Source organism: Moschus berezovskii, chromosome 6, assembly GCF_049115385.1.
Source record: "Moschus berezovskii isolate FMDL1 chromosome 6, NW_MosBer_1.0, whole genome shotgun sequence".
In the NCBI taxonomy this organism is placed as follows: Eukaryota; Metazoa; Chordata; class Mammalia; order Artiodactyla; family Moschidae; genus Moschus; species Moschus berezovskii.
The window spans coordinates 82850042-82872033 of NC_142465.1; the positions used below are offsets into that span (position 1 = coordinate 82850042).

The 21992-nt window shown below is 40.2% G+C and overlaps 1 protein-coding gene across 2 annotated transcripts in view; it reads left to right on the forward strand.

Moving 5' to 3' along the window:
- AMN1 (antagonist of mitotic exit network 1 homolog) overlaps nucleotides 1-21992 on the forward strand; it is an 84903-nt gene that overhangs the window by 53796 nt on the left and 9115 nt on the right. For both annotated transcript variants that reach the window (XM_055396824.2, XM_055396825.2), the window contains one exon: nucleotides 1125-1236. In XM_055396824.2, the coding sequence (XP_055252799.1) occupies nucleotides 1125-1236 (112 nt within the window). The remainder of the gene's footprint in view (nucleotides 1-1124; nucleotides 1237-21992) is intronic.

A 21992-nucleotide genomic window follows, 5' to 3' on the forward strand; every position in this document is an offset into this window, starting at 1 on the left:
CTATTTTAAGTGTTTGATGAATGTTGGTAATTGTTTTACAGTCTTAAAACCACTACCACAATTAAGTGTAGAATATTTCCATCACCCCAAGAGGTTTTCTCCCATCTCCTTGCAGTCAGTGCTCTGCTGTGGCCTTCCCCCAAGCAACCACTCATTTGTCAATGTAGTTTTGCTTTTTCTATAATATTTTATATGAATGAAATCATGCAGTATATCATCTTTTGTGTGTTTTTTTTTTTACTGTTTTCTTTACTTCTTTCATTTGGCATAATATTTTTGAGATTCATCCATGTTGTTAAACATGTTAATATTTCATCCCTTTTTTTGGCTGAGTAGTATTCCATAGTCTGGGTATAATACAGCTTGCTCATGGAGAATCCCAGGGATGGGGGAGCCTGGTGGGCTTCCATCTATGGGGTCACACAGAGTCGGACACGATTGAAGTGACTTAACAGCAGCAGCATATATTCACCTTTCAGGTTGTTCCAATTTTAGACTATTATAAATACTGCTGTGGACATTTGCATACAAGTCTTTGTGTAGACATATGGTTTCATTTTGGGGGGTAAATAACTAGAATGGAACTGCTGTGTCATACAGTAAGTACATCTTTAGCTTTATAAAATGCTACAACACTTTTCTAAAGTGTCTGAACTAACATTATGTTTAAGATTTATGTCTGTTAATACAAGTAAATATTTTTCTTTGTAACTGTTTTATCCTATTACAATATATTAATGAACCACCATTTACTTACCCAATTTCCATTTATTTACTATTACAAGTAATATTTTAGTTGACATATTTATAAGTTATTTCCTTAACACACATGTACAAGCATTTCTCTCTATATAGTGGGTGTCTGCAGTTGGAATTAATTGCTGGGTTCTGGAGGATACTTATTGTCACTTTTCATAGATACTGCCAAATTGCCTTATAAAGTGGTTGGGCATTTAACTTTTAAATACCTTCCAAATTACTATAGACTTTCATTGGTCCTTCCTAAAGTTTTTCTTGCAAGTAGGTATTGGGGGTTTTGTTATCAGAGTACAGTATTTCCCAAGCATTTCACACTGTTCTTATTGTCCTGTTTTTTCTTTTGATAATACTTTATTTTTAAACAGGAGATTCATATGGGACATTGTGTGAATCTGACTGATGATGCTGTAGAAGCTGTCCTTACTTGCTGTCCTCAGATATGTATATTACTCTTCCATGGATGCCCTCTAATAACAGGTTAGTATAAAGCTGTGTGTGCGTGTTAGTTGAGCAATCATGTCTGACTCTTTGTGACCCCATGGACTGTAACCCACCAGGCTCTTCTGTCTGTGGAATTCTCCAGGCAAGAATACTGGAGTGGGTTGCCATTCCCTTCTCCAGGTGTGTGTGTGTGCTACGTTGCTTCAGTTGTGTCCGACTCTTTGCAACCCTATGAACTGTAGCTTGTCAGGGTCCTCTGTCCATTTGGATTCTCCAGGCCAGAATACTGGAGTGGGTTGCCATGCCCTCCTCCAGGGGATCTTCCCAACCCAGGGATCAAACCTGTGTCTCCTGAAGCTCCCGCATTGCAGGTGGATTCTTAACCAGTGAGCCACCAGGGAAGCCCCTCCTTCTTCAGGGGATCTTCCCAACCCAGGGATTCAACCCAGGTCTCCTGTATTGCAGACAGATTCTTTATACCATCTGATCCACCAGGGTAAGTATGAGGCTGCTTGGGTTCAAATCTTGGTTTCATCTTTTAATAACTGTGTAACCTTGAGCAAATTACTTCACCCATTCCGTTATTCAGTTTCCTCATCTGAAGGTGAGTATAATGACAGTATCTCCCTTATAAACTTGATTATGACAACACATATTTTGGTGCCTAGCATCTACTGAGGGCTCAGTAAATGTTAATCATGATGACAATGGTGATAGTGGTGATGGCCAAGGCTCAATAAATGCTAACTGTTATGATAAGGATGATGGTGGCAGTAGTAGTGGTCATGATACTAAACATGATGCTTTATGTAGTCGTTTATAATATTACATCTATCAGATATGCTAAATGACCTGTTAACTGTAATCACACCAAGCTGTAGCCATTGAGATTCAGAATCGTTTGGCTGATGTGGTACTTCACTTGATTAGTCACAGTCTTTGGCTTGTATAAGAGCCATGACACCTCTTTCACATTATTCCTACACATGGGTCCCCTACCACAATATAACCTGGTTCTCACTTGTAAGTCAGTACTTAATGCCTGGCCTTCCAGCTTATTTTCCTAATTATAGTTTAATAGTTACTGTTCTTTTGACAACTTCCACTTTTTCTGTTTGAACTGCCAATCTAAACTAAGCCTGTAATGGGTTATATTTGGTTATCAAAGACATCTGTAATGAAGACTAAAATCTTATTTTAGGTAGACATTTTTCAGAACACTAACGCCAAAACTTTAGTTGGAAACTATTACCAGTGGGTACCCCTGGGGAAGGTTGTGGAGAGACAAGAGTAGGAAAAAGCCTTCACCATATACCCTTTTATCCTTTTGAGTTTTGTACCATGTGAATGATTTAACCTATTAAAAATTAATAATCATAATTTTAAGAAAGTAATTTAGAACCAGAAAAATTCATGTGACTGAGTACAAAGAATCAGTTAATGTGAATACTATTCTGAGGGTTATGAGAAGGCAGACAGAGGCTCTCTAGTCATCAAACAAGGCAGAAAATTATATTTTAACAAGAAGGCTATTATTGTAAGGTGGAAGAGTCCACAATACGTGAAATGTAATTGCAGCCATTTTTGATAATAGGTCTTTTCAGAGTACCAACTAAAAATGTGTAAATCTACTCAGTGAGGTATATGTGTGTTTAATCAATACACTGAACAAGAAAGTGGTATTCATAAAGTGACTCCATTTTCCTCTCACTATATTAATTACAAATTTGCTCTACAGGAGTTAATTTTTCCCAAACCCAAATGAACATCTCAAACATGTGCCACTGACTTTTCTTATCATTCTCATCCCATGTAATACTCCAAATGAGTTCAAATTAAAGCTTTTCACTCCTCCAGTTAGCTCAGGTTTGCTGTAGGTGGAAAGGCTGCTGTGTTAAGGGACCATTGTTAGTTTCCCTGTTTTCCCTCCTGATTTTCCTCTTCCTTTCCTAACTCACCCACCATGGTTTCTGACCTCAGCAGTGTTAGTGTAGGGTAGGACTGGGATGAGCAGGAGGGCAGGTAAGGGAAAGAAAAGTCTTACTTGAGCACTTCTGCTGTGATCTAGTGGCAGCACCATGGGCTCAGTGGATGAGCTGATCCTGATCCATACTCTCACAAAAGTGGGGCACTGTTGACCTTCTTCAGAGTCCACTTTCTGCCACTCCCCTCCTCACTGCGTGTATCTCCTATCTACAGTTCTCTTGATTCAAGCAAATGTGTGTCCTGGCTAGTAGCAAGCGTTTTCTTCCTCTGCCCTCATGCCTTTAGCAGCATACCTTCAGTTTCTTTCTATTGAGGTTGCCTCAACCATCTAGGTTGCTTTCATTAGCAAAATACAAGGCAACCCATGCTAGCCCACATCTGTCCACAGGGAACACAATACTTTAGATGGTGAGAGTGCAGATATTTCCCCGCTTCAGTCGTCTCTTTAGCCACATGAACTCTTAACATAGCCTGCTTTTTAGTTTTTTTAGGTCTGATGTGTACTGTTTGTGAGGTGTATTGTGTTCCCCAAGCTCTAAGAGACATATCAGATTCTCCAACTGATCCCCTTGGAGCCCTCTCTCACTAGGCTTGAAGGGAAGAGCAAGCACCTGCAGCCCTCTTTCTAGAACTCAAATCACAACTATCTTCAAAGAAATCCATTCTTTAATTTCCAATTTTCCATCACTTCCCATTTTTACACTTTTATATCTTTGAATGGATAAGGCACTAAAGATTCCAAAATCAGTTTTCAGCCAAGCATTTGCAAGTCATGTACAAGTGGTCTGGTATCTCATTTTGGAATGAGAGAGTAGCTGGTACCTCTAGTCCTAGAACCTTAGCTAGAATAATTTTGGTTTAATGTTCTATTTGTCTCAGATCAGCTTGACTACCTAACACGTTATAAACTCAACCTTTGTTAATTTTACCTTGATCATCTTTCTGGTTACAATTTGGAAATAGTTAATTTGGCATTTTGTCTCTACTTTTAATAGAAGTGAAAACAGACTATACACAGTCAACCAGAAAAGCTTCTCCTTAGGCAAACTGATTAAAACAATTATCAAAGACCTTATAGGTAATGAAATATTTAGAAGGTACAACCAAAAACTGAAAATTTGAGTACAAGACCAATATTAAAATGCTTAAATGTGCCTGTATTAATATAGACATGACTAACGAATATGAATTGAAAATATGTTGCAGTAATTAGTCTGATTTTTAAAGCAAAAAGACAGTTTTGAGATAAATTATATAATTACTGAGATCACTAGAAACCAAAGATATATTATCAGCTGGTGAATTAAAGAGAAATGCCTATCTGGTATGATTATATAACACTGGATATAGACTACTGGAGTGGGTTGCTATTTCCTTCTCCAGGAGATCTTCTTGACCCAGGGATCAAACCCAGGTCTCCTGCATTGTAGGCAGATTCTTTACTGCTGCACCACTGGGGAAGCCCCTGACTACAGACACTAGGAAAGCTTAATCCCACTCTTTTCCCATACATATAATGACTCAAAATACTGAATTTACCAACTCACATGTGGCCTAGAAAGGGATGACAAATAACCTCCCTCCTCAGTCTCCTGGGAGTTCCCTTACCTTACTTCCTTTCTGAGACTCATACACACACCGCTTTGGAAGTTCTTCTGTTGTGTGGGACTCCCCGTCCCTGCAAACCTAGCAAAAGGCTGCCCAAGTAAATCTCCTTGTATGCTACTGCTACCTTGTGGTCATAGCTCTTTTCTTGTTGTGCCACACAATCCCTTGCTCAAGATATGCAGCATAAAACAAAATATGTTTATATGTCCAAAAAGTTTAGGAAATATATCATTATAATGAATATTCATTCTTCAAAGGCTCTAAGAAATACTATAGCTAAGAAACATTTTTTATCCGAGTGTCAAGGAGTTAGAAATTTTCCTCTATCCTTTTAGATTCTTCTGGCTTTATCTGAGAATTAAATTGACAGGAGGCAGGTAAAGAGGAGAAAGTCAGAATTTACATACATAGGAGAGACCTAAGAGAACTGAGTAACTAGCCAAAATGAAATATCTTTAGCAGCTAAAGAGGACATGCAGGGGTAGACGTTTGGAACTTCAAAGGAGATGAAGGCAATTCACATGGAGATAAAAAAGCAAATGCTTGGTAAACAAATATTTGTTGGGCCGTGCAGAGACAATGGAACATAAAGGTTCTCTGAAATCTAGGTCGCTCACTGAGTTTCCCCCCACCATACCTAGCCCAGATTCTTTGCAGATAATCTCTGATGGGGGTAGGAGGACTTGGTCTGTACTTCCTTTAGGCGGTAAGGGGAAAGGGCAAAGTTTCTTCTTGAGTCTTTTGGGCCTTGATTGTTTTCGGCTTGAAATAATCCTGATGCCAGACACTTTGGGATGGCTACAAAGTTTTGCTCCCCTAAACAAGCATTTCCCAATTTTTTTTTAACACAGGATAATTTATGTGTTTTTTTAAAAATCCCTGCTTTCCCAGAATAGGAAAGTGAGAAACTGAAACGGTACTTGCCCATTGTGACAGAGTTTTTAATAATAGTGCTAAGATTAAACAAAAATCTCAAGATGAGGTGAAATGATCACCGATACTCAGTGTCAGCCACACATAGGCACTTGCCATGGGAGCCTGCCATCTACCTCGACAAGGATTCAATCTTGTGCTGCTGTAGCTGCTGACCTTCAACACCCCTGAAAGGAGTTCAGGGTGGAGAAATGAGGCACTCTGTGCTGGTGGGGAGGGGAAAACTGGCAGGTCAGGTCTTCAGATAGTTAGATATTTTCAGGAGCCGATTTTATATACCCAATTCTTGTATCTCCTCATCTGTAGAAAAGCACTAAACCTTCATGGAGACGATTGTTTCTCGTGACCAGCAGAAAGCGTCACGAGGCTAGAGGCAACTTTCTGGGAAAATGTGTGCTTGATTGCATACTCTCCCTTCCCCAAGATCACATATATCCTGACCTTTCCCCCTACCTCTTTGGAGCAGTTTCTCTGAGGCTGCAGTCCTCATTTTGCCCCCAAATAAAATTTATCTCGTAACTCTCACATTATGCATTTTTTTAAAGTCAACATTGGTCTCCTCAGTTCAGTTGAGTTCAGTTGCTCAGTCGTGTCTGACTCTTTGCGACCCCATGGACTGCAGCACGCCAGGCCTCCCTGTCCATCACCGACTCCTGGAGTTGACTCAAACTCATGTCCATTGAGTCAGTGATGCCATCCAACCATCTCATCCTATGTCATTCCCTTCTCCTTCTGCCCTCATCTTTCCCAGCATCAGGGTCTTTTCCAGTTAATCAGTTCTTCACATCAGGTGGCCAAAGTATTGGAATTTCAGCTTCAACATCAGTCCTTCCAATGAACACCCAAGACTGATCTCCTTGAGGATGGACTTGTTGGATCTCTTTGCAGTCCAAGGGACTCTCAAGAGTCTTCTCCAACACCACAGTTCAAAAGCATAAATTCTTTAGCGCTCAGCTTTTTTTATAGTCCAACTCTCGCATCCATACATGACCACTGGAAAAACCATAGCCTTGACTAGACAGACCTTGGTTGGCAAAGTAATGTCTCTGCTTTGTAATATGCTGTCTAGTTTGGTCATAACTTTCCTTCCAAGGAGTAAACATCTTTTAATTTTATGGCTGAAGTCACCATCTGCAGTGATTTTGGAGCCCAGAAAAATAAAGTCAGCCACTGTTTCCACTGTTTCCCCATCTATTTGCCATGAAGTGATGGGACCAGATGCCATGATCTTAGTTTTCTGAGTGTTGAGCTTTAAGTCAACTTTTTCACTCTCCTCTTTCACTTTCATCAAGAGGCTCTTTAGTTCTTCACTTTCTGCCATAAGGGTGGTGTCATCTGCATATCTGAGATTATTGATATTTCTCCCAGCAATCTTGATTCCAGCTTGTGCTTCATCCAGCCCAGTGTTTCTCATGATGTACTCTGCATATAAGTTAAATAAGCAGGATGACAATATACAAGCTTGACGTACTCCTTTCCCAATTTGGAACCAGTCTGTTGTTCCATGTCCAGTTCTAACTGTTGCTTCCTGACCTGCATACAGGTTTCTCAAGAGGCAGGTCAAGTGGTCTGGTATTCCCATCTCTTTCAGAATTTTCCACAGTTTATTGTGATCCACACAGTCAAAGGCTTTGGCATAGTCAATAAAGCAGAAGTAGATGTTTTTCTAGAACTCTCTTCTCTCCAAAACAGTGAATAACTTAACTTTATGGACCTCAACTTTCCCTTATGTATAACTGTCAGTCATAAAATTGGGTGATCTGATAATAATACAGGAGTTCCTATACAATGCTTTTAATCATTAAAGTTTCTTAAAAAGAAAAAAGCTGAAGTTTTTCAACTACCCAGATCGTCTCTACTCTTCACTCTTTCCTGTCAGCACTGCACCATTGTATATTTTTGCTACCATCATTGAATAAAAATAAATCAGTTCAGTCGCTCATTGTGTCCGACTCTTTGCAACCCCATGGACTACAGCATGCCAGGCCTCCCTGTCCATCACCAACTCCCAGAGTTTACTCAAACTCATGTCCATTGAGTTGGTGATGCCATCCAACCATCTCATCCTCTGTTGTCCCCTTCTTCTCCTGCTTTCAACCTTTCCCAACATCAGGGTCTTTTCTAGTGAGTCAGTTCTTCTCATCAGGTGGCCAAAGTATTGGAGTTTCAGCTTCAGCATCAGTCCTTCCAATGAATATTCAGGACTGGTTTCCTTTAGGATGGACTGGTTGGATCTCCTTGCAGTCCAAGGGACTCTCAAGAGTCTTCTCCAACACCACAGTTCAATAAAAATAAAATGAGTTAATATATTCACCTTATGTTTATCAGTTTCTTTTTTCTCCAAAGAAGACAAATGCTTTTTTTTACCTGATAAATGAAAGTTCTTTCTTCTTCCCTATCCTAACACTTTATATGCTTCCTCTTTTGTATTCACGTGATTTGTCACATCTGACTAGATAAAACAATATGATTTACATTCTGTAAAAAGAAAGTATGTATAGGACTTCCCTGGCAATCCAGTGGTTAAGACTTCACCTTCCAGTGCAGGGGGTATGGGTTTGATCCCTGGTGGGAGTTTCAGTTGGTAAAGAATCTGCCTGCAATGCAGGAGACCTGGGTTCAATTCCTGGGTCAGGAAGATCCCATGGAGAAGGAAATGGCAACCCACTCCAGTATTCTTGCCTGGAGAATCCCATAGACAGAGGATGGGGTCTCAAGAATCAGACATGACTTAGCAACTAAACTTCCTCCTCCTCATCTTCAGGGAGCTAAGACCCCACATACCTCTAGGACAAAAAACCAAAACATGAAACAGAAGCAATATTGTAACAAATTCAATAAAGACTTTAAAAATGGTCCACTTTAAAAAAAGAATGTATGTATATACATATGTTTGTGCAATTCCAGTATTATGTTATCCTCAAAGCAACCTGACCCCCAGATTGGCAGTTACTCATCTGATTCCCTGAATTAATAAGTTTATCTTCTCCTCCGTGTTTCTAAGTTTTTATAAAATTTCTTAACATTACAATCAGAATGTAAGGAAAACTACACATTATAAATTAGGTATGGAAACTATTAGAAGCACTCTGATTTTATATTTGCAGAAGAGACAAAAAATTAAGCTGCTGTTTAAAAGACTGTAAATCATAGACATTATGGAAAACATGAAAATAATTTTAAAAGTATTATTTTAAATTCAATTATGTCTGCTATGATTTTCAGTAATATCAACTCACACAGTTTTGTTAATCTCCTTAATTGGACATGCATTTCTATTTCTAACCATTAACTAAACATGTATTCATAGCCATCTAGGTTTACATTTTAGAAGGGCAATAAAGCAATTAGCACAGACATCCTTATGTTTATATTGAAAGGCAGGAAAACCCAACAGGAAATCTGACACTTTTGGTTGACTTGACTCAAATTTTAGTGATATCTGAGGATTTGTTTCAGCTTGATTACTTAACAAGCAAATTCTTTAGATTCCTGGATAATAAATATGTCAAGATTTACCACATTGAGCCAAATGGTTTGTTTCAGAATTTCCTGTGTGGTAGCCACGCGTTCCGGTAAACAAACTCACTCAGAAGGATAATGCAGGTAGTGAAGTGCAGTTTATTACACCAGCGGGCCCAAGGCAGAGTCTCCTCTTAGCCAAGGACCCTGACCAGCATTTGTGAAAATCTTTTATAACCCATGTGTATGTGTCTGAACTCACCACTCCAAATTCCTTGAGAGTTACATAAACAAAGGAAGGGTAAATACAATCCCAATAACCCCATCATTCACATGTTATGTGCTCAAACAGTTAAACAATTGGCCAATAATCAATAAGCCCGAGGTCACACTTCAATAGGTACGGAAAAATCTGTGGCCTGTCCGAAGGGGATCTTATCTTTCTGTTGTTGTTTCCATAGGCACTATACACAGAGTTCAGAGTCCATTGGAGAGGTGGCCGAACATGATCAGCATGAACAGGCCTAAGATGGAGTCCAGGCCCTATGAATTCCCTCTTCACCTGTAATTAAAGCTGATTCCTTGCTTCAAGGACAACTACTTTTTAAATTTCATATATTTCATTTTCTATATCCTATATTATTCTGTTTCTTCATCATTCTTTAGTCATCTGTTACTAATCTAGCATGACAGAACTTCTTTATGCCACACACTGTAATGGCATATTAGAAAATATGTGCACAGCCTCACTTATTTACCTGTGTATTTTATTAAAATGTGTTAATTACATTCCCCTTGATCATTTGAAAAACTTATTTTGTTAATTTATATTCCCATAGTTTCTTCTTTTTCTTGGGTCTTCAATAGCTCCCAAGAGAATCTCTTTCAAAAAGTGTTCTCCATCTACATTAGACATAGATTTTTAAAAAGATGGTAAAGTAAAAGAAGTCATCTACACAGTTTCTTTGTTTGAAAGATAAGGGAACAGAAATACAGTGAATTTAGGTGGCTTGTCCCAGATATTAGACATAGGTACTAATAGAACTGGAAGTAAAAAACCTAAATCACCTAATCCACAATCTCTACTTCTTTTTCCAATAGAGCAATTTCCTAAGCCTTTGGTGTCAAGTGGCTTAACTACTAGTAGAGAAGGAAAGGAAGTAGGAGAGTGACATCAAGCATCAGTAGTGTGGTTGGTATAAATGACCTTTAGAGTCTTTTTCAGTCCTGAGTCTGGTTTTGGTGAGTAGCAGAATTGTTGTTATTTAGTTGCTTAGTCATGTCTGACTGCCAGGCTCCTCTATCCATGGGATTTCCCGGCAAGAATGCTGCAGTGGGTTGCCATTTTCTTCTCTGGGGGATCTTTCAGACCCAGGGATCGAACCCAGGTCTCCTACATTGGCAGGTGGGTTCTTTACACTGAGCCACCAGAGAAGCCCAAGTAGCAGAATAAGCCACCCCAAATATGCCTCTTTGGCATGAGGATTATTTTAAGCTATTTTTCCTGAGAATCAGCAGACACTGGAGGAGCTCTGAAAAGAGTAGAAATTACCCTTTTGTAAAGAGAGTTTACATTTTTAAAGAAAATCTTCATTTGTAAAATGTCTCCCTTGGTGTCTCCCTCTCTGTACCAAGAGGAAAGTGAAAGTGAGAAGAGAGGGGTGACTAAATCAGAATCATATTCAGTGGATAAGGCACTTTAAATCTTTATAGTGAATCTTACTGTTACCAAACTGAAATCAGGTCTCCTCACCCCATGTGCAGCAAAGCCAATCTTCTGACGCCAAGTTGTGGCAAGGGAAAGTGCAGGGTGCCAAGCAAGCAGCATGGGCAGCTGATTCTCAAAAGGCGGGAACTCCCTGATGGCTTTCAGCCAAGGGTTTTTAAAGGCAACATAAGTGATGAGGGTCACAAGGTGCATGATCAGCTCATGCATGTTTTTCAGGTTGGTTGGTGGTGAAATAGCAGGTTGATGTTTTGGGAATCTCAATCATCAGTCTCCTGGTTTCAGCCAGTCTGGGGTCAGCCAGAATGCTGGTGGTCATCATGTAGTCAACATCTTCTATTTGGTGAATGGGGTGTTAGTTTCTGCATAAAAACTCAAAGATATGCATCAGAATGTTATCTGTATCCCTTCAGGAGGAACTAGGAGTCCTGTGACTCTATTGTTCAAGATATTATTACTTTTCTTGCTTGACTGCTTTCTTTGTTTCTGCATTTTCTATTTCTCTAATCATTAACTGTTTAAGTCTGTTCTTTGAAAAAAAAAAAGTCTGTTCTTTGGAATTCAGGGAAGGCCTAGTAGACACAAGGTTTTTCTATAAATAAGAAGTGGGAGACATGAAGGGGCTTACCTAGGAGGGCCTGGCAGAGTTTGGTTTCATTCAGTTCAGTTCAGTTCAGTCGCTCAGTCGTGTCCGACTCTCCGCGACCCCATGAATCACAGCACGCCAGGCCTCCCTGTCCATCACCAACTCCCGGAGTACACTCAAACTCATGTCCACAGAGTCGGTGATGCCATCCAGCCATCTCATTCTCCGTCGTCCCCTTCTCCTCCCGCCCCCAACCTTTCCCAGCATCAGAGTCTTTTCCAGTGAGTCAACTCGTCTCATGAGGTGGCCAAAGTATTGCAGTTTCAGCTTTAGCATCAGTCCCTCCAATGAACATCCAGGATTGATCTCCTTTAGAATGGACTGGTTGGATCTCCTTGCAGTATAAGGGACTCTCAAGAGTCTTCTCCAACACCACAGTTCAAAAGCATCGATTCTTCAGCGATCAGCTTTCTTCACAGTCCAACTCTCACATCCATACATGACCACGGGAAAAACCATTGCCTTGACTAGACGGACCTTGGTCGGCAAAGTAATGTCTCTGCTTTTTAATATACTATCAAGGTTGGTCATAACTTTCCTTCCAAGGAGCAAGCGTCTTTTAATTTCATGGCTGCAATCAGCATCTGCAGTGATTTTGGAGCCCAAAAAAATAAAGTCTGACACTGTTTCCACTGTTTTTCCATCTATTTCCCATGAAGTGATGGGACCAGATGCCATGATCTTTGTTTTCTGAATGTTGAGCTTCAAGCCAACCTTTTCACTCTCCTCTTTCACTTTCATCAAGAGGCTTTTGAGTTCCTCTTCACTTTCTGCAATAAGGGTAGTGTCATCTGCATATCTGAGGTTATTGATATTTCTCCCAGCAACCTTGATTCCAGCTTGTGCTTCTTCCAGCCCAGCGTTCCTCATGATGTACTCTGCATATAAGTTAAATAAGCAAGGTGACAATATACAACCTTGACGTACACCTTTTCCTATTTGGAACCAGTCTGTTGTTCCATGACCGGTTCTAACTGTTGCTTCCTGACCTGCATACAGGTTTCTCAAGAGGCAGGTCAGGTGGTCTGGGATTCCCATCTCTTTCAGAATGTTCCACAGTTTATTGTGATCCACACAGTCAAAGGCTTTGGCATAGTCAATGAAGCAGAAATAGATGTTTTTCTGAAACTCTCTTGCTTTCTCCATGATCCAGCGGATGTTGGCTATTTGATCTCTGGTGCCTCTGCCTTTTCTAAAACCTGCTTGAACATCTGGGAGTTCACGGTTTACATACTGCTGAAGCCTGGCTTGGAGAATTTTGAGCATGACTTTACTAGCGTGTGAGATGAGTGCAATTGTGCGGTAGTTTGAGCATTCTTTGGCATTGCCTTTCTTTGGGATTGGAATGAAGACTGACCTCTTCCAGTCCTGTGGCCACTGCTGAGTTTTCCAAATCTGCTGGCATATTGAGTGCAGCACTTTCACAGCATCATCTTTCAAGACTTGAAATAGCTCAACTGGAATTCCATCACCTCCACTAGCTTTGTTCGTAGTGATGCTTTCTAAGGCCCACTTGACTTCACATTCCAAGATGTCTGGCTCTAGGTCAGTGATCACATTATCGTGACTATCTTGGTCGTGAAGATCTTTTTTGTACAGTTCTTCTGTGTATTCCTGCCACCTCTTCTTAATATCTTCTGCTTCTGTTAGGTCCATACCATTTCTGTCCTTTATCGAGCCCATCTTTGCATGAAATGTTCCCTTGGAATCTCTAATTTTCTTGAAGAGGTCTTCATTATCCTTGTTGATTGTACTTTTACTGGTAACTTTCCATAACCAGTTTCCCAACAATCCCAACATCTCTCAAGTTTATTCATTTTTCCTGATTATCTCCCATATATACATGAAGTATTCTTGTTGATAAACTTCTGTTTTTCTTTTGTTAATTTGTTTGGTTACAAGGGGATCTCAGCCAAGAGCTCAGAATGGTAAAGAATTTTTTTCCTCTTCCACAGTTTCTACAAAATATTCTGGCAAGCGATCATGAAATATTTTGAGATGCCACAGTTTCTCCCTATAGCATAAGAAACTTACAGGCATCAAATATTCCTACTATTGACTCACTGCCCTATGTCCTCTATATATGTATCAGGAAAGGCTGCCTGAAGAGACTGAATAATGTAATATTGGAAAAGATTGAGGGCAGAAAGAGATGAGGGCATCAGAGGATGAGATGGCTGGATGGCATCACCAATGCAATGGACATGAACTTGGGCAGACTCCAGGAGATGGTGAGGGACAGGGAGGCCTGGCATGCTATAGTCCATGGCATTGCAAAGAGTCAGACACAATGACACAACTGCCTTCTAGCATCAAATTTTGTAATTATATTAATATACACTGTATACTCAGAGATAGAGGGAAAAGTGTTTTTTCTATATATGTGTAATAATAGATTCCTACAGAAGAATGACACAGATATAATCAGAAGTTAAATATTTACATATATTTGATAATAAATTCATAATTAGTAAAAATGCCAAGTCTTAGAAACACCAACTAAAGTATATCAGGAAGTATATGTTTCCCATTTTGTTATTTTTCAAAACCATATTGACTGTTCTGATTCCTTTAAATTCCTGTGTAAATACTAGGATCGCTTTGTCAATTTCTTTTTTAAAATTTAGGTGGCATTTTGCTAAGGATGGCATTGAATCTGTAGATCAGTTTGGGGAGTACTGCCATCTTAACAAAAACTCTTCTGATTTATGAAAAAATGGATCATGATCCATGAATCATTTATTCTGATCTTTGAATAAATGGACATCTTCCCATTTATTAGACCTACTTTCATTTCTTTCAACAGTCTTTTGTAGTTTTCAGAGTATAAGTTTTCACTTATTTTTTAAACTTATTCCTCAGTATTCTTTTTGATGGTAATATAAATGAAATTATTTTCTTAATTTTATTTTGTAACCAAACCCAGGTTTGGCTGCTTGCCTCTCACATGCCAGTAATTCAAGAGGCAAGTGTCAGTAGAAAAGAAAGTGCTTTAATCAGAAAGCTTGAAGGAATTTCCTGGCATTCCAGAGGTTAGGACTCCATGCTTTCACTGCTGAGGGCCTGGGTTTGATCCTTGGTGGGAGAACTAAGATCTTGCAAGCTGCCTGGTATGGCCAAAATAATATAATAATAATGAAGGAGAGTCTTCTCTTGTGTTGTTGGAAGAGGGTGTTTGCTATAACCAGTGTGTTCTCTTGGCAGAACTGTGTTAGCATTTGCCCTACTTCATTCTGTACTCCAAGGCCAAATTTTCCTATTATTCCAAGTGTTTCTTGACTTCCTACTTTTGCATTCCAGTCCCCTATAATGAAAAGGACATCTTTTTTGGATGTTAGTTCTAGAAAATCTTATAGGTCTTCATAGAACTGTTCAGCTTCAGCTTCTTCAGAGTTACCGGTCCGGGCATAGACTTGAATTAAAATGATATTGAATGGTTTGCCTTGGAAATGAACAGAGATCATTCTGTCATTTTTGAGACTGCCTCCAAGTACTGCATTTTGGACTCTTTTGTTGACTATGATGGCTACTCAATTTCTTCTAAGGGATTCACGCCCACAGTAGTAGATATAATGGTCATCTGAGTTCAGTTCAGTTCAATTCAGTTCAGTCGCTCAGTCGTGTCCAACTCTCCACGACCCCACGAATCACAGCACGCCAGGCCTCCCTGTGCATCACCAAATCCCGGAGTTCACTCAAACTCATATCCACAGAGTCGGTCACCCATTTCAGTCCATTTTAGTTCACTGATTCCTAAGAATTTCAATGTTCACTCTTGCCATCTCCTGTTTGACCACTTCCAATTTGCCTTGATTCATGGACTTAACATTCCAGGTTCCTATGCAATATTGCTCTTTACAGCATCGAACCTTGCTGCTATCCCAGTCCCATCCACAACTGGATGTTGTTTTTGCTTTGGCTCCATCCCTTCATTCTTTCTGGAGTTATTTCTCCACTGATCTCCAGTAGCATATTGGGCACATACTGACCTGGGGAGTTCATCTTTCAGTGTGTTATCTTTTTGCCTTTTCATACTGTTCATGGGGTTCTCAAGGCAAGAATACTGAAGTGGTTTGCCATTTCATTCTCCAGTGAACTACATTTGAAGAAGAACTAAAGAGCCTCTTGATGAAAGTGAAAGAGGAGAGTGAAAAAGTTGACTTAAAGCTCAACATTCAGAAAACTAAGGTCATGGCATCTGGTCCCATCACTTCATGGCAAATAAATGGGGAAACAGTGGAAACAGTGGCTGACTTTATTTTTCTGGGCTCCAAAATCACTGCAGAGGGTGACTGCAGCCATGAAATTAAAAGATGCTTACTCCTTGGAAGGAAAGTTATGACCAACCTAGACAGCATATTAAAAAGCAGAGATATTACTTTGCCATCTAAGTTCTGTCTAGTCAAGGCTATGGTTTTTCCAGTGGTCATGTATGGATGTGAGAGTTGGACTATAAAAAAAGCTGAGCGCTAAAGAATTGATGTTTTTGAACTGTGGTGTTGGAGAAGACTCTTGAGAGTCCCTTGGACTGCATGGAGATCAGTCTTGGGTGTTCATCGGAAGGACTGATGTTGAAGCTGAAATTCCAATACTTTGGCCACCTGATGCGAAGAGCTGACTCATTTGAAAAGACTCTGGGCAGACGCGAGAGACGCCCGGCTCCGGCGGCGCAGACGCGAGAGACGCCCGGCTCCGGCGGCGCAGACGCGAGAGACGCCCGGCTCCGGCGGCGCAGACGCGAGAGACGCCCGGCACCGGCGGCGCAGACGCGAGAGACGCCCGGCTCTGGTGCAACCGACCATGTGCAGAATCGTGGCTGAGAGGAGCTGCCCCGCGCCCAGGGTTAGGGCGGTGGCCGAGAGGAGCTGTACCACATCCAGGAGGCGGTGGCTGCTTGGGCACCGGAGGGCCAAGAGGAGCTGATCCACATTCAAAGCAGGAGGGGCGGCCTTGAGGAGATACCCCTCGTCCAAGGTAAGGTACAGTGGCTGCACCTTGCTGGAGCAGCTGGGAAGAGATACTCCACGACCAAGTGGAATATAAGAATCCAGTGTTCTGGGGAGAAAGGAATAAGATGGCAGAGGGATAAGACGGTGAGACCACTTTCTCCCCCATAAATTCATCAAAAGAACATTTGAACGCGGAGTAAAGTCCACAAAACAACTTCTGAATACTGGCAGAGGACATCAGGTTCCCAGAAAAGCAGCCCATTGTCTTCTAAAGGAGAGAGAAGAAATCCAGCTCCACCCACCAGAACACCGACACATGCTTCCCTAACTAGGGAACCCGGACAAGTCACCCGTCCAACCCCACACACAGCGAAGAAACTACATAATAAAGAGAACTCCACAAACTGCAAGAACAGGGAAAGGCCACCCCAAGCAAAGCAATATAAGCAAGATGAAGAGGCAGAGAAATACCCAGCAAGTAAAGGAACAAGATAATTGCCCACCAACACAAACAAAAGAAGAAGATATAGGGAATTTACCTGATAAAGAATTTCAAATTTTGATGGTGAAAATGATTCAAAATCTTGAAAGCAAAATGGAGTTACAGATAAATAACCTGGAGAAAAGGATTGAGAAGATGGAAGAAAGATTTAATAAGGACTTAGAAGAAATAAAAAAGAGTCAATATACAATGAATAATGCAATAGATGAGATCAGAAACACTCTGGAGGGAACAAACAATAGAATAACAGAGGCAGAAGACAGGATAAGCGAACTAGAAGATAGAATTGTAGAAATAAATGAAACAGAGAGGAAAAAAGAAAAAACGAATTAAAAGAAATGAGGACAATATTAGAGACCTCTGGGACAATGTTAAACGCTCCAACATTCGAATCATAGGAGTCCCAGAAGAAGAAGACAAAAAGAAAGACCATGAGAGAATACTTGAGGAGATAATAGTTGAAAACTTCCCTAAAATAGGGAAAGAAATAATCACCCAAGTCCAAGAAACCCAGAGAGTCCCCAACAGGATAAACCCAAGGCGAAATACTCCAAGACACATATTAATCAAATTAACAAAGATCAAACACAAAGAACAAATATTAAAAGCAGCAAGGGAAAAGCAGCAAATAACACATAAGGGGATTCCTATAAGGATAACAGCTGATCTTTCAACAGAAACTCTTCAGGCCAGAAGGGAGTGGCAAGACATACTTAAAGTGATGAAAGAAAATACCCTACAGCCCAGATTACTATACCCAGCAAGGATCTCATTCAAATATGAAGGAGAAATCAAAAGCTTTACAGACAAGCAAAAGCTGAGGGAATTCAGCATCACCAAACCAGCTCTCCAACAAATGCTAAAGGATCTTCTATAGACAGGAAACACAGAAAGAGTGTATAAACTTGAACCCAAAGCAATAAAGAAAATGGCTACGGGATCGTACTTATCAATAATTACCTTAAATGTAAATGGGTTGAAATTTTCAAAAAGGCTAGGAAACAATTCTCATAGCCATCAATAGTTCAGTGTTGAGTTCATGAATAGTTTTTAAAGTTTGGGACAAACTGTAGTATTTGCTATTTGAAGTACTGTTTGTAATTGGCATATTACGATGTAACATTGGTCTTCATTTCCAACTTAAAACACCTAAAAATGCCTAACAGGTTTTTAGATTTGTGAATTTTAGTTGAAATGTATTTATGATGTTACTAAACCTGCAGAAATATTGAAATATTTCAGAGAACTTATTCACTGTACATTAATTTATTTTATTTATAAAAGTTATGAACTGTAAAAAAAAAAAAAAAAAAGTCAATCAGTGCAATTTGTTTCTTTTGTAATTCCGGGGTATAGATAAGCTAATTAAGCTATCCATTTTGGTGGCTCTATGTGTATTATTTGTTTTTAAATAAAGTGTACAAATATTTTTTAAAAGAAAAAAAAAAAGACTCTGATGCTTGGGAAGATTGAGGGCAGGAGGAGAAGGGGCTGACAGAGGATGAGATGGTTGGATGGCATCACTGAATCAATGGACATGGGTTTGGATGGACTCCAGGCGTTGGTGATGGACAGGGAGGCCTGGTGTGCTGCAATTCACGGGGTCGCAAAGAGTCGGACACGACTGAGCAACTGAACTGAACTGAATGAAGGAGAGGAAGAAAGCAAAAATGTGGCAATCGGGGAAGATGGTGGACTCATGTCTAGAGACCAACTCCAAGGATGATTCTCAGCGATAACAGTTTTTAAAGGGAAAGATGGGAGAAAGAATCTTAGTGACACATCAAGGTAGGAGGTTGGGTTTTACATCATTCTCCATGGAGTGCAGACTGGCTGACTCTTCCGAGAGAAGAAAACCTTGCCTGCATGATCTGCCTGCAAGATTGCTAAGGGGACTATTGGGGTTAGAGAGCCAGTCATTTTTTAAACTACTTAATTCTTCACTCTGACTTCTTGTTTATCCAGGAAAAGAATCAACAGGTTAGACAAGGCACAATGTACATTCAGGAGAGCGAAAGTCAGGTGTTCATTTCAATTGCTTACTGATTTCATTTGTATAATTAGTTATTTTACGATTAGAGGGGAACAGAAATGGGCAAACATGAAAGGGGCAAAGAGCTACTTTCAGTTTTTGGATTGTTCATTGTATAGAAATAAATTTATTTTTGTATATTGATCTTATGCACTGCAACATTTCTGAACTGATTTATTAATTCTAATTTTTAGTAGATTCCTTAGAAAATTCTATAAACCATATTATGTAACTGCTGCTGCTGCTGCTAAGTCACTTCAGTCGTGTCCGACTCTGTGTGACCCCACAGACGGAAGCCCACCAGGCTCCCCCGTCCCTGGGATTCTCCAGGCAAGAACACTGGAGTGGGTTGCCATTTCCTTCTCCAATGTGTGAAAGTGAAAAGTGAAAGTGAAGTCGCTCAGTCATGTCTGACTCGTAGCGACCCCATGGACTGCAGCCTACCAGGCTCCTCTGTCCATGGGATTTTCTAGGCAAGAGTACTGGAGTGGCTTGCCATTGCCTTCTCCGATATTATGTAACTACAATTAGAAAAAAAAAAGTTTTACTTTTTCCTTTCCAACATGAATGGTTTTTCTTTTTCTTCCCTAATTTCCATGGTTAGAACCTCCAGTGCACTGTAGTATAGAAATGACAAAAGCAGAAATCCTTGTATTTGTTCCTGATCTTAGGGGGAAAGTAGTTAGTCTCTCACCACGAAGGATGACGTTAGTAGAGCTTTTTCATAGATGCCCTTTATCAGGTTGAAGAAGTTCCTTTCTGTTTCTAGTATGCGAAATATTTTTATCATGAATGTTGGATTTTATCAGATGTCTTTTCTTTTGAAATGATTATGTCATTTTTATCCTTTATTCTATTAACATGCTATAGCTATAAACAAAATAATGTCCCCACCCAAATACGTCCATGTTCTAATGGTTAGAACCTACAAATATATTGACCTTACAATAGGAAGATGATCCTGAGTTACCCAGGTCAGCCCAATGCAATCATTCTTGTTCAGTTGCTAAGTCATGTCCAACTCTTTGCCATGCCATGGACTGCAGCACACCAAATTCCCTGTCCTTCACTATCTTCCAGAGTTTACTCAAATTCATGTCCATTGAGTTGGTGATGCCATCAAGCCATTTGGTCCTCTGTCATCCCCTTCTCCCGCCCTCAATCTTTCCCAGCATCAGGATCTTTTCCAATGGGTCAGCTCCTCCTATCATGTGGCCAGAGTATTGGAGCTTTGACTTCAGCCTCAGTCCTTCCAATGAATATTCAAAAATTTATTTTCTATAGGATTGACTGGTTTGATCTCTCTTGCTATCCAAGGGACTCTCAGGAGTCTTCTCTAGCACCACAATTTGCAAGCAACAAATCTTCAGCATTCAGCTCTCTTTATGGTCCAACTCTCACAACCACATTCAGCTCTCTTTATGGTCCAACTCTCACAACCATAGATGTTGTTTTTCAGTCACTCAGTCGTGTCCAACTCTTTACAACCCCATGGACTGTAGCACGCCAGGCTTCCCTGTCTTTCACTGTCTCCCAGAGTTTGCTCAGATTCTTGTCCATTGAGTTGGTGATGCCATCCAACCATCTCATCCTCTGTCGCCCCCTTCTCCTCCTGCCCTCAATCTTTCCCAGCATCAGGGTCTTTTCTAGTGAGTTGGCTCTTCCCATCAGGTGGCCAAAGTATTGCAGCTTCAGCTTCAGCATCAGTCCTTCCAATTCAAGGTTGATTTTCTTCAGGAATGACTGGTTTGATCTCCTTGAAGTCCAAGAGACTCTCAAAAGTCTTCTCCAGCACCACAGTTCAAAAGCATCAATTCTTTGGAGAACAGCCTTCTTTATGGTCCAACTGTCACATCTGTACATGACTCCTGGAAAAACCATATCTTTGACTATGTGGACCCTTGTTGGCAAAGTGATTTCTCTGGTTTTTAATAAGCTGTCTAGGTTTGTCATTGCTTTCCTTTCAAGGAGTAAGTATCTTTTAATGTCATGGCTGCAGTCACCGTCCACAATGATTTTGGAGCCCAAGAAAGTAAAATCTGCCACTGCTTCCACTTTTCCCCTTCTATTTGCTATGAAGTGATAGGACCAGATGCCATGATCTTAGTTTTCTTCAATGTTGAGTTTCAAGCCAGCTTTTTCACTCTCCTCTTTCGTGTTCATTGAGAGGCACTATAATTCCTCTTCATTTTCTGACATTAAAGTGGTAGCATCTGCATATCTGAGGTTATTGCTATTTATTCAGCAGGCTTGATTATAGCATTTCATATGAGGTACTTTCCATAGAAGTTAAATAAGCAAGGAGACAATATACAACCTTGGCATACCACTTTCCCAATTTTTAGCCAGTCAGTTATTTGATATCAGTTCTAATTGTGGCTTCTTGACTCATACAGGTTTCATAGGAGGCAGGTAAGGTGAGTTGGTATTCCAGTGTCTTTAAGAATTTTCCACAGTTTGTTGTGAACCAGACAACCAAAGACTTTAACATAGTCAATGAAGCAGATGTCTTTTCTGGAATTCCCTTGTTTTCTCCATGATCCAACAAATATAGCCAATTTGATCTCTGGTTCCTCTGTCTTTTCTAAACCCAGCTTATATATCTAACAATTCTCAGTTCATGTACTGCTAAAGCCTAGCTTGACAGATTTAGAGCATAGCCTTGCTAGGATGTGAAATGAGTGCAATTGTATGGTAGTTTGAACAGTCTTTGGCATTGTCCTTCTTTGATATTGGAATGAAAACTGACCTGTTCCAATTTCTGTGGTCCCTGCTGATTTTTCCAAACTTGCTGACATATTGAGTGCAGTGCTTTAACAGCATCATCTTTTAGGATTTTGAATAGTTCAGCTGGAATTCCATCACTTCCACTCTCTTTGTTCATATTGACAGTAATGCTTCCTAGTGAAAGTTGCTCAGTCATGTCTAACTCTTTGCGACCCCATAGA